This window comes from Clarias gariepinus, chromosome 4, assembly GCF_024256425.1.
Source record: "Clarias gariepinus isolate MV-2021 ecotype Netherlands chromosome 4, CGAR_prim_01v2, whole genome shotgun sequence".
Classification (NCBI taxonomy): Eukaryota; Metazoa; Chordata; class Actinopteri; order Siluriformes; family Clariidae; genus Clarias; species Clarias gariepinus.
This window is the reverse complement of record NC_071103.1, coordinates 20195770-20209477: the sequence shown is the minus strand read 5'-3', so window position 1 is coordinate 20209477 and position 13708 is coordinate 20195770. Positions and strand designations below refer to the sequence as shown.

Below are 13708 nucleotides of genomic sequence, written 5' to 3'. Positions count from 1 at the left end.
CCAAACCATCACAGACATCTCCTTTGAGTTACCTTTTCGATTTTGTTTAGTTTGTGCAACTTGTTTAAACATATATCCAACAACAGATATCCAATGTGGAAAATCTTAAGTATATTCAGCTCTGTGTTATGGAGTGTCGACATTTGTGATCCATATAAGGATATACGGACTGATGGGATTAGTGGTGGTGGGTTATAGTTAAGTAGCTCTTGAGCTCTTGGAGGAATTCTTGATGCTGCTGGTGGAGTTGCCTAGCTGTTTGACATTGGGAGTAAAAGCTGAAACTTGGCACTGCGGTCCCTCTCACTGAATGCACATCCTTAATTTATGACTGATATGATGATATCTGGTCAAGATGCTGAGTACCTGCCAGACAGATTTTGCAACGTGAATTGATGTTTTAAGTTCAGTGTGATATAAGGTTATGTGTAATATAAGGTCGGTGATTCCATCCCCAGCTCCACCAGTTTGACATTGCTGGACCCCTGAGCAAGGCCCTGAACCCTATCTGTTCTTGGATGCTGTAGCTACTGCGCTCTGACCCTAACTGGGCCTGGGTTCACAAATAAAGAACTTTTCTGTAATGTATTATGCAGTAATGCATATGTGATGATAATAATAATAATAATAATAATAATAATAGGGCAGCGCAAATGCATAGTGATTAGGACTGTGGCACCTCAAGGGGCGAGGGTAAGATTCCCACTGTGTGTGTGTGCATGGAATTTGTATGTTTTCCCTGTGCTTGGTGGTTCCCTCTGGGTTTTCCAGTTTCCTCCCAAAGACATGCAGAGCAGGCTGAGTGTGCATGCAATGGATCAGCTGGGTCCATCCAGGGTGTACCTTGCACGGTGGCACGAGTCTTCTGGGGATAGACTTCAGGCCAACCACATCTCTGTACAGAAAAAAGCGGTACAGAGAATGAGTAAAAAAATCCATAATAATATTGCATTTCTTACATATTTTCAATTGCCGCTGATGTTATTTATTAATATCGCTAGCCAATCAGAAAAATTCGATTTCACTAGAAAGCATTAGCACTGTGCTACCATCTTGAAATCTGAAAACTTTTCCCAACTACTTTATATATTTTTGAAAACGTTTTTTTTTTCATAGAAGTTGAATCATGTTAACTGGACTTAATTTAAATAGTTTGAAATGTTTCGTTACTCATCCATGTAGCTTCTTCAAAGTGAGCAAGGTTGCTTAGGGACTTCAAGTCCTGAGAATCTTGTAGTCTGTATGTTGTTTTGTGCACTGGACAATATTGGCCACTAGGGATGCTATTTTGCAAAGCGCCTCCAGTGCTCATACGTTTTCCTTACGCTTTATGTACACTGCACTACACAACGGGTTTATCAGGGTGTACTCGAATAAAAACAGATCCCCGCGGTGGGAGCTGCCGATCAACAAATCACGTTGTCTATTACCTGCCGCAATGTAATGATTTATAGATCAGGTCTATGTGCTTCCGCGTTGTGCTGCTCCTCCTCTTGCGGCTCTGAGCCAATCAGAGCGCTCCTTCTTACAACTCTAGAAGGGAAACGCCTCGGCGTTCGCTACCCCACTCACCAGTCAGGGACAATGGAGGTATGTGACTTTACTCTAACACACTCACCTGCTCATAGTTAGCGTAGCACACTGTTTATCTTTTCTGAATGTATGGAAACGTCTCTATAGCATAATTTCTACACTTTTTCTTTGGTAAAAGCACCAAATAGGCTAGGACTGTGTACAGTTAAACATAACTACCTGGGGTTCCTCGTGTTGCTGGTGAAGTTACATAACTAATAGTCTATTCTCACACTAGTAATAATTGATAAAACATTACATTAAAGTGGGTCAGCGCTCGGACACCCACGCGCACGCGGCTGTACAAAAGGTGAACTTAATACTGTACACAGTGACCTTGAAGGTTGTGTTTAGACATTTACTGTATCTCAGAAACTTTACAACAACACCACAGCAATGTGTCTCAGTTCAGTGCAACACAACTAAATATAACTACAGTGATAAACATAAATGTCATTAAAATGATAGTAGGAGAAAAATCTCAATCTGTCGTAACTTTATTTGAGCATTTCCTCTTTATTTTGTAAAATTTCTGTGTAAAATAACTGTTTATAACTACAGTTTTCTTCTGTGATAATTACCGTCTAGAGGTAATGCAAATAGCTGGTTTTAAGAGGCAAATGTTTCCTAAAATACTGCATATTTAGTTACATATTTAAATTAGTTACATTTAAAAATGCATAACACACACACACACATAAAAAAATTATTTTTCACATACAGTGAAACAATACTCTATGCAGTGAAATGCTAATATGACTGTTCATGACCAGTAAAAGTGACATAAAGTGGTGGAAAGACAGAAAGGAATTTTATGTACGTTACACAGGATGTGCAGAATATGAAATCACAGAATGCGCAACATAGTAAAATATGGCATGTGTGCAGCAGTGTTTTTGCTATGTTTTGTCCATCTTTTAAAGTGCGAGTTAGCACACTTGGTGTGTATATTTACACCAATCAGTCGTAACATATATACAATATACACATACTGCCAGTCAAAAGTTTGGACACACCTAACTCCATGTTCTTTCCTGGTTTTTATTTTGTTAGACGTTGTAGAACAATTCTGAATGCATCTAAAATATGCAATAATCTCCTTTGAACAGGTGATATTGAGATGTGTCTGATACTTATGCTCTGTAAAGCCTTTATAACGGCTCTAATCTGAGGTGCTGCTGATTGGTGATTTTTGAGACTGGTAACTCTAAATTAACAGCAGAGGTAGAGTTTGGTTTTTTTTTCCTGGGATGATCTTCAAAAGCCAGTTTCATCATGGTGCTTAATGGATTTCCAAATGTTCTTGACAATACTGTTCTTGCAAGAACCTTTCCAGAATAGGTGACCTCTGTTTCTTAAAATAACAACCGACTACTGCTGCTGCTGTTGTTGTTGTTGTTGTTATTGCTTAATTACATAATACCATATGCGTTATTTCATAGTTTCTACATCTAGAATGTAGAAAAATAATCCTTATAAAACTTGTGTCCAGTCTTTTGATATATCCTATAGGTCCTGTGGAATGCAGGGTGGTGCCTTCGTGGGTCAAAATTGTTTGTCTGGTGAATTCCATGGGTGCTCAATCGGGTTGAGATCTAGGGAATTTGGAGGCTGGATCGACACCTTGGACTCTTTGCCTGCTAAGCCTCATACGTGTTAGGCTGCAGTGCACTGAGTGGTCTGATACATTTCTCTCGTGGTCAGCATTGACTTTTTTCAGCAGTTTGTGCTGCATTGTCTTTTCTGTAGGATTGGACTGGACAGGCTGGCCTTTGCTTCCCACAGGCATAAATGAGCCTTGGGTGCCCATGATCATGTCATTAGTTCACTGATATGTTATTGATGATCACTATTATTTAGTTCACCTGGCTGTGTTGTTAATGAAATGAGTGGTTGTAAAAAAATTTTAATTAAAAGTAATTTACAAATACAGTTCATATTATATTATATTATATTATATTATATTATATTATATTATATTATATTATACAGAAATTGTCACAAAATAACTTAAAATAAATATATGAATATATAATAATATAACTATATAGGGATTCATTTTTTTTTTCAGCCAATTTTTACACTTTCTTTCATCCCAAGCAAACATTTAGAGGTGATTGGGGAAAAAGAAAGCCAGGAAGAATCCTTGATAGAGGCCAGACTCAAAAGAGAACACATCCTCATCTGGGGGACACCGGATACCATGACCCTAAAGAATTTCTTTTTATAATTGTGTGATCTATAGTAAACAGGAAATTCAGTTTTAACATGTCTGTTTTGTTGAAGTTACCAGTTGTTCCCTGACAAAGACTTAAGCAGAAAGCTGTTAGTGGTGATTGCAATCCTAAAGCTATCAAGGCAATTATGTCTTGGTTCTAGACCAGTGTGGCAAAATTGTTCGTATCATTTCCTATTGAAAGCCATCTTCATGGTTTCTAAGTGTCTCTTAAGGTTGTGCATGTAGGGCCGTCTTCAACACTCACTTATCTTTACATACAGCTTGGTTATCAGGAGCTGCTTTTTCAGCAGTAAAAATTAAAGCCATTATTTGCATGTCTAAAGTGGTCTTAAGTGTGTTGCTCTACGTCTGAGTTCATTTTTATCTCTTTCAACAACACGCAAAACAGATATGTACAGTCTTTAATGTTTGCTTTTTCATGGTTGTCACATGTTCCTTTTTGATTTTTCCCTCGCTTGTTTGTTTGTTTATTTTAGATCTGTGTGAAGATGAAGGTGCTCTTCCTGTTCATTTTGTGTGTAAGGACTGTCCTTAGCTACAGCAATGGAAAAGTACAAAAAGCTTGTCAGAAGATGATCCCCGGACATCAACATCAGCCCAGCCCTGAAAATCCACCATACACCATCACCATGGATAAGTCTATATTCAGTCCTGGTGATCATATTAAAGGTACCAAGATATCATGTTACAGCTGCTATATTGTTCAGACTTTGCCTTGATTCCAGTCATCTAGAGAACTTCCGGTGTTATATGAAACCTATTGGAAACTTATATAAAGCTTTTACGTGAAACTCTACAGAACGCTCCTCACGGCCTCCCTTTCTTACCCCCCCATCATGTAAATCTTTTGCTGCATTGGGTCTTATAAATACACAATTATTTTCTCAATGTTGTGTACATTTACTGTACTAGCCTGTCATAAATAACTGCACAGCTATCCATATTTAACAAACAACTCATTGCAGTTTTCATTTTATTATAATTAATCATTTTTTATTAATTAGATGTTTTAACATGATTTCTTTTTGCTTTTGCTAATGGTGGCTTGAGAACATGTTTACCGTTGTTAACTCAATAAATAAAGATTAATTTTGTCTATTCACAGTGACTTTATCAGCAAATAACACTGCATACTTTGAAGGCTTTCTAATAGAGGCCCGTAATGCTGCAGCTCTAGAAAGTGGATCTGTTGGAACGTTTACTCTTCTTGACTCGTCCATTTCGCAGCTTCTTACATGTGACCACAGAGAGGTCAGCAACCCAAGAATGTTTACGAAGGCTGTGAGACTTAATTGATGATATGGAAATAAGAAACTGTTGTATTGTTAATGTTGTGAAACTCTATGACTTTTATATATGGTATTGTTGAACTATTTTGTAAGGGCTCTGCTGTCAGTCACACCAGTGATAAACATAAAAAAGAAGTTCAGGTAATGTGGACAGCACCACAGGATTCTCCACCTAGTATCCAGTTTCTGTGAGTGCCCATTACACTGATTGTTTGTTTCTAACCAGTTTCCCAGGAGTTGATGTTCATGTTTTATGCATTTCAGAATAACTGTGCTTCAGAAATATGATCTGTTCTGGGTGAAGATACCAAGTTCTGTAGTGTCGCAAAAGGGTGCACCTCCTTTACCATCATTATCTCCTCAGACAACCACAGCTCCTACGCCTCTGCCCCACCCAGTGAGTACTGCTACACAACAAGTTTAGTTTGACCTAATTTTTGTTTTATCGTAAAGCTGCCTTTGCTTACAGTAAGTAATAGTATTTTCTCATTTTTAATAAACACATGATTTTCTCTTCTGTCCTGACCATGTCTGAGCATGCATCAGTTTTCTAACAAAGCTGAAATTACAGTTATTAGGGCTGGGGTAATACGCAAAGTAATAATCCAAACAAATTATGTCGTAGGGAACTGCTCATTTATTTTTTTAAACTGCCTTGAGTCGCTGTATTCACTTCCCGGGATGGTATATTACAGTTTGTACGTTTGAAACCTTATACCAAACACACCTTGTGTGGCATGTCATTTACAGTGTGATGTCATGTCTCTTGTAACTTTGTCCAACCTAAGCATCATAGTGGGATTTTTTTATTTAAGCCAGGATGGCATGCTTGTGTTTATTAGGCACATTTAAATTTTATTCTTTAGCTGGGATCCCACAGTGAATATTTGCATATTACTTGCAGTGAACTCAGACTTTGCCCACTGTTTCATATTGTCCGAGCAGGGCTTGGATCCTTTCAGTGGTAATATCTGATTTTATTGATTTCTTTATTCTCTCTTCTTAAAGGGTAAAAAGATTTCCTCTTTTCTGTTAAACTTGACTTTTAGTCATAAATGAATCTGGTCAATAATGAATAATGTGTTAAAAGTAGCTGTCTCTGGAGAATAAATGTTTCTTTGCTCCTTATCCGACTTCCTTGCAGTTCACGTCAGAAGGCTGTGGAACTACAAAGACTTGCCTGAGGGATCCAGAAGGTTGCAATCCTGAGAACGATACACTCTGTTACTTCCTGTCCTTTAGAAAAGTCAAACAGGATGTAAAGTTTGAGCTAAGTGGACCAGCTGCGGGTTATGTCTCCTTTGCCTTATCAACTGATAAATGGATGGTAGTGCTATATGTTCATGTCTACAGCACAGTTTGTTAGTTTCTTTTGTGGAAATGTCTTCTGTAAATGTACTGCCTGTTTTCAGGGGGAAGATGACGTTTACATGTGTATTAGGGACCAAGATAGTGTCAGCATCAGTGCCGCTTATGTTGAGGGAAGGACACATCCAGAGATGGCTTTAGAGGTACTCTCACATTTGCACATGTATAGCACAGTTACAGTACATGGTTAAACAAATGACAGATATAGAAAATGCTTAACTTAAGCTTTCTGTATCCCTGAAATAATAACTAGTGCTAACTAGTGAGTAAACTAACTTGCACACTCGATGCCAAAATCATAAAAATCAATCTGTTTGGATGCAGTTTAATATGAATGGGTGGCACTTTTTTGGGGGCGGGTGATTTGGCAAACATACCTTGATTGCCTTTGTGATGCATGCTGTGTAAGATTTTTTTTCATTTGCTTTAATTAATAAAGCAGTAACAAAATGGTGGAACTGTTTATTTTAAATTAAAAATGTATTAATTAGGAATAAACCGGACTGGACACATTTAGTAAATAACAATAGGGTTAGAAAATCATGACAAAACTGATAAAAATGTATCCTAATCGTATTGCATAACAAAATCATTTTGCTCTTCCCTAATGCTAAATGTCTGTTCATTATTTATTTTTTATGAAGAATAGTCACTCCAGTATATCTATAATGGGAAGACATTGAGTCATTTAAAGAAGGAAAATGTTTACTTCCCCCTGAACTATTCCTTTGAAAATGACATTGCTCCACAATTTATGTTTTAGCCTTCAAGTGAGCCTTGGAAAAACAACTGTGCTTAAGTAATATTCCTGATATGATATCAGAATGCTTTCTCTCTGCACTTTGCCCTCTTGCTTCTCCAGAATGTTTTGAGGGACACAGCATGGCGGATGGCTGATGGGGTAATCCAGTGCAGCTTTCTTAGAAACATACACATTCCAACCCCTAATAAAGGGCGATTTGACCTGGATCTGATGCACTACTTGTTCATGGCTCATGGTCGGACAGAGAATGGTATAAACCCCATCTGTTATTTTCTTTACAAAGAAAACAGCATACTGTTTCCTCTCGAAACAGTATGCTGTACACGGGTAATATTTCACCATGTTTCTTTAAAGCTTCTCTGTTCTTCTGTTTACTGTAGGGAGAACCCACAGACATGATCGCCAGCCCCTTATTTCTGCAAAGCAAGTAGTTATTACCGGTCCTCCAGAGGATCTGAGTGGCTCTCGTGCTCCCTTACTCATCAAATTTCATGGTGAGTGTGAATAAAATGTGCGGATCTTTGAATGCATCTTATTCAAACCACGAGTGCTAAATGATTAGATCTGACCAAGTGTTTCTGTATTTATAGCTGCGTTTATGCTCATTGGCTGGATGACAACAGTCAGCACTGGAGTAATTATAGCCAGATACTTTAAACCTGACTGGCCTGAAACAACTGTTTGTGGACAGAGAGTGTGGTTTCAGGTAAAAAAATAAAAAATAAATAAAAAAACTAAATAGATATGACAATAGAAAAAGACATGATAATTATTGTTTGGTACTGATGTTAAAAATACAAAATGTTGTCTCCACAGTTTCACAGAGGTCTTATGTTACTCACGGTCGTATTAACATGCATTGGCTTCATATTGCCTTTTGTATACAGGAGAGGCTGGAGCAAGGTAAGACACACTACACAGAATGCTAGTGTCACAGTTGGTGTGACTAATGCTCATCTGTGTGTCACGTTTTCTCTAGGCCCCCACCACCAAATGTGTACCAATATGACTTCTCATTATGTCTAAATGTGTCACACACTCACATGTCTTTCCTTAGAAAATGCACATAAGGGAAAAAACAGAAAAGCTATTTATTATTATTACTAAATAGTGGAAATTTCCATTTCCCCAATGTTTTTAGATTTATTCGGATATATGGCTTTATAACTAACGAATTTCATTATTATGACATAAAAAAGTAGTGTTGATGGTTCACAGTTCCAGGGACTCTTTTTCGATTTTAAATTCATATTACTGTCTGTGCAAAGAATAGCATGTTCTTCCCAGGAACCCAGGTTCCCTCTGGGTTCTTTGTTTTCTTTCCATAAATCTACCAGTAGGCAGTATGCTTCAGTGTCACCAATAGATGTCGATCTTTCACCATTGTAATGTTGAACATGCAGACTGTCTATCCTTTTCAAAATCACCTGGCAACACTACACACTTGGGTGTCTAGTGTGTGATTCATTAATAGCTGTTTCAGCTTTACTCTGTGGAGACAAAAGCATGGGAGTAAAAAGGTTAGCAATAGTCATATCCTTCAAGGTAACACTTTGTATGTGTTTTCCTAAGCGCGCAGGCTCACATCCTTACTTCGGCTGTACCGTCATGGCTCTGGCTGTGATCCAACCCATTGTGGCTCTGTTTAGACCTGCTCCAGACTCCTCCAGGTAAAACAGAGCGAATCCTATTTAAGTCCAATTTTTTTTGTCATACACTTTAGCTGAACACCTATGGTAGATTTTGTACTGACATTGTCCTGACACTACCATCTTGTCAGTAGTGTTTTATATTGGTCAGTGTCAGTGACTGAGGTGTAAAGTCAGTAAAACATGGCCAGTGGTTGTTCATCAAAGGAGAAATTCTGTCAACTCTGTTAACAATATTACTGTCAATTCTGTATATATTTGAGAGTCTATACTTGTATAGTCAGACAAGGCCATAATTAGAATGCGTTATTATTATGTGTTTTTCATTTACTGTTTTATTTATTTATTTTCCCCCCAAGGAGATATATTTTTAACTGGTTCCATTTGGGCAATGGCACTGTAGCACAGGTCCTCGCTGGTAAGTAACATCTCTGTCACTAGATGGTATAACTATATAAAAGATTATCACAAACATTTAATGAAAAATATTTTAAATATAGTTAATCTTTAAATAACAGATAAGAAGCATAACCTGTTGCATTCTGTCAGTTTTAATAGATACAGATAGCTCTTATTTATATCTACTAGATTGCAGTATGACTGAATAAACCTTAGGTAAAGAAAGATACATATACAAGTTGTGTGGATGAGACAATTTTTTTTTTTTTTTTTTAATGTAATATGGTTTGTTTTTGTCCCCCCCATCTTACAGTATATATTAATGCGATTAAAATATTTTTTTGTTACTTTTAATGTGATACTAGGAAAAAAATCTGCTGATCAGTCTCAATCTCAGTTGATTCATCAGTATATTGTTGTTAATGCACTATGCGCTGTTCATTATGGTGTGGGGATCTGCCAGAAGTGCAGTGGTTCTGACCAGCCAGTACTATATACCAGCATATATTAGCCTTTTGTTTGTGTTACCACTGATGTTTGGTACCCATGTTTGGTGAATTCTGCAAAAGAATAATTGTAGTAATATAATAACAATGTAATGCAAATACTAATACTGTACTACTAATAATAATCCACAAGTGTTGTGTCACTTATCCTAATTGCAAAAAAGAAAAAAGTTGCTGGTGTAAAGTATCATGAAACGAAAGAAAGGCACAGTGTTAGGACAGGCGTAAGTTTATTAAACCAACTGAAACAAAAACAAGAGCATAGCATCTATGGCAAAAGTAGATAAGTTGGAAAACCTTGAAAACATCAGGAAATTAAATGGCAATAAAAAAAGCATAAAAAATGTATAGTTTTTTGCATTTGTTTTGTAACTAAGAACACTTAAATGTAAACACCAGAACTCATTACCAATCATGAACAAAAACCAGGAAGCATGAGATTAGGCCTACATGCACGTCCCACAAGAACATACAGTTGGCTACATTCACATTACCAGCCTGAAGTGACTAAATTCCAATTTTTTTACCCAGATTTTTCTAGGGATGTCTGAATGCAAATGTTGAGTGCTGAATGTTTTTTTTAGATTGGCTCGAGTCACTTGGGATCCTAGATCAGATTTAATTCATTTTTATTTATATAGTGCTTTTAACAATGGTGATTGTCTTAAAGCAGCTTCACAAAAATAAAAAGAAAATTTGAAAAGAAAATTTATGGAAGTGTGTATGTGTAAGAAAAATGTGTTTAGATAATAATGAGATTGTCCCTGATGAGCAAGCCAAGGGTGACGGTGACGGTGGCAAGAAAAACTTACTGAGATGGCAATAGGAAGAAACTTTGAAAGGAACCAGACTCAACAGGGAACCCATCCTCATTTGGGTGATAACGGATAGAAATGGGGTGTTATGGGGTCTGGATCACTGGGAGCACAGGAGCAGCATTCTCTGGATACCTCAGCATCCTCGCAGGGTTGGCCTTTGTCTACTGAAGCTGGCTCTCCAGATGCCTCGGGATGGGTAGAAAAATTAAGAACAGATTCATAGCTGATACATGGACAAGTGACCTGAATGAGAACAGGCAGATCAGAATTCATGTGAATTTTTTTTTTTGCCCCAGTTTATGTGTCGTGTGCTTGCTGATGTCAGAGATTTCATAGCAGTACTCAAACAGCTAAAAACATCCTTGTTTGTAACGAATAAGTGCTCGCAAAAACTCATGATGTGTTTTAACCTGAGATGGCATGAGCAAAGATGAACATATAATAATAATGGTATATTATATATAAGTATAATTATGAACGTGAACTATCATGACATGCAAATCTGATCTGACCAAAAATTGAAATTAAACAATTGTGGCTTATAATTTGAACTTGGCCCACTTAAAGTCTGACCACAGCTAAGAGCATAAAAATACTGCATACATACTGCATGATACATATCTTAAGACCATCAATCCATAATACAGTAGTTGTTTTTCCCCCCCATCCCTAGCAAGTGTGTATTTTATATTGTTTCACCTCTTGATTTTAGTCGTGGCCATCTTCCTGGGCATCCATCAGCAGGCACTGCTGCTCCCTGCCCCCTGGACCACAGGACTTCTTGCAGCCTGTGTGGTCTGGTTTGTGCTGGCAGACTTGGCACTAGAGGTGCATAGGAGGGGTCTGTTCCCCATAGGTCAGTGCTCTTACAAATTTTTTATAATAAAAATAAATTTCTCTATGGCTTTTTACACTCTGGCTTCTCTTGTATGACCTTACTTGCCATTCAGAGCAAAAATTTGAGCCATAGAGGTGATTTAGGCTGCTATGCTTGCAGCAAGACAATCAACTGATCTGTCAGATTGCATTAAATTGTAAAAAGCTTTTTGTTTGTTGTTAAGAGTTGAGTTGTTGCTCTGAATGCTAATGACTAATGTGTAATTAGAGCAGGTCAGAACATGCTTTGTGTTGGCAATTTTATGCAAACTGTTTTACAGGATGTAGCAAAATGCCTTATCAAAGTGACGTACATCATGAAGTAACTTTTAATTTTAATCACACTAATTTAAAATCTCACACAATGGTCTTATATTTTAGGGCAAATTTTTAGAAACTTTCAGGTCTACACAGAAAATCTCCAAACAGAAGACAAAGAGGAGATTCTGTTTGTTCCGTCCCAAAATGAGAGCAAGGTTAGAACACATACAATGATTTGTTTTGTTTTTATGGATAAATTTGGTGTATATTTAGCCTGAGAATTAGTGTCATCCTTGGTTTGAAAAAGAAAATGATATTTTCTATGAAGAATTTATTTGTAATTAAATATTTTGGTTTTAACTGAATCAATAAGGTTTTGGTAAGATTTCCTTTACCACAGTTAAATAATTTTTTTAACTTTACCCATCTGTACGGGGGATGACAATAATTCTGGAGATGACTTTAACTTACTTTCTTCTTTTGCAGGGTTCATCTTTTAAAATAATTGTGTTAGTAGTCTACCTATTTGGAAATCTTGGATTTCTAGCATGTCTCCTTGCTAGCATCATTGAGGTATGATCTTAAAGGATCACAAGCCATGTGCACTACTGATGTCTGCTGTTGTACTCGGCTACTCTTTGAGAAGCTGAAAAGGCCTTATTTGAGGTTGTTTTAAGTGAGTCACACTGGATAAGCTGGTCAAGCCTTAAAATTCAGCATTCCAACAGAAGTTTATTTTCCAGGCCAAAATTTTATGTGCCAAGCAATGACACAGAGGGCTGACCTGATATTGTCATAAGAAAAAGTGTACAGAATGTCTCATTATTTGCTTAGATCAATGCTTCAATCTGTTTCGTCAAAAAAAGTTTTTTTTTGACGAAACATTATTTTATTTTTCATAAATCTGTAGCAACATAAATCATGTTTTGAGAGTGCTGAATGAACACAGGAGGTTTTGGTTTTCTAATATAGTGAGTGGATGGTGAATATTTTTGTTGTTATATTTGACAATCAATATTCATATTATAATAATTTGAATTTAAAAATATTGTGAAAACCAAATACTCATTTTTGCATTGATTTAATTAGAAAAGAAAAAAAATGCATAGATTTTTACTAGACTCTACATTTCCTACATGTCTCATACCACTTCCCCCAGACTGAACTTTGTTTGCTTAATATAAAATGTAAAAAATATATCATTCTAATTTGAGGAATGAGTGAAAATGCAAGTTTCAATCCTAGTGTGGTATATTAGAAAGGAAAACTCTTGTTTGTAAAGTTATTAAATCTAAATTATATACAGTATACCTTAAGTCACACATTCTTAACTTTAGTGTCATTTAAGATGTTTTGGGGTCACAGATAATTTTGTGATGCAGTTCTACGCATATAAAATTGATGTATGGAATGTTTAATAATAATGAAAACTACTGGATTAGTTTTTTTATTTTTATTTTAATTTACTATATTTATTAGAGTAAAAATTTAAGTTCTCCCATGCTTCTTTGCTATCTGCTATCAGTCCGAACCTGTATCCCATTTATCAGTTTAGTGCTTACAAAGTTCATAATTTTTTATTTTGGGTTGGTCGGCAGGTGCTAGTGCTTTTGCACATTTTAGAGTGGGTTGGGTGGGTCAGATTGGCTCTTATCGGGTTGGGTGCTGGTATGAAAAGTTTATAGCAAAAATCCACTGGATTAACACAATTCATTATGATATGCAGAAGCCACAAAAAGGTTGAGTACAGTTGGCTTAAGTTTATATTAATGGTTTGCACTGTGACTGCCCTTTCAATTTTGTATAGAAATCATTATGCATGTTGTGTACGCACCAATCATGTAAATGTATGTACAAATTAAAAGAAACACTTTTGCCTAATGGCTTTGCCTTTAATAAATATCTTGTTTACTGCTTCACTACTTTCTTGAGCTCCTTTCTGATAGAGCTATATGCATCAGTTAGACA

The 13708-nt window shown here is 36.6% G+C and overlaps 1 protein-coding gene across 1 annotated transcript; it reads left to right on the top strand.

The window, feature by feature from the left end:
* Positions 1–1549: 1549 nt before the first annotated feature.
* On the top strand, positions 1550–13659 carry frrs1b (ferric-chelate reductase 1b). The gene is made up of 16 exons (XM_053494551.1): positions 1550–1590; positions 4288–4480; positions 4917–5062; positions 5194–5288; positions 5365–5497; positions 6245–6427; positions 6513–6611; positions 7331–7481; positions 7612–7725; positions 7822–7937; positions 8048–8134; positions 8804–8901; positions 9240–9298; positions 11316–11459; positions 11861–11955; positions 12227–13659. Exons 1-16 carry the CDS (start codon positions 1585–1587, stop codon positions 12317–12319), a joined length of 1812 nt encoding a protein of 603 aa, XP_053350526.1. The 5' UTR covers positions 1550–1584; the 3' UTR covers positions 12320–13659.
* The last annotated feature ends 49 nt before the right edge of the window (positions 13660–13708 follow it).

Excerpts from the sequence above, each read along its gene's own strand:
- frrs1b (XM_053494551.1), top strand. Across the intron at positions 7,938-8,047 it reads GACAGAGAGTGTGGTTTCAG|TTTCACAGAGGTCTTATGTT; the intron begins GTAAAAAAATAA and ends TTGTCTCCACAG. Across the intron at positions 11,956-12,226 it reads CGTCCCAAAATGAGAGCAAG|GGTTCATCTTTTAAAATAAT; the intron begins GTTAGAACACAT and ends CTTCTTTTGCAG.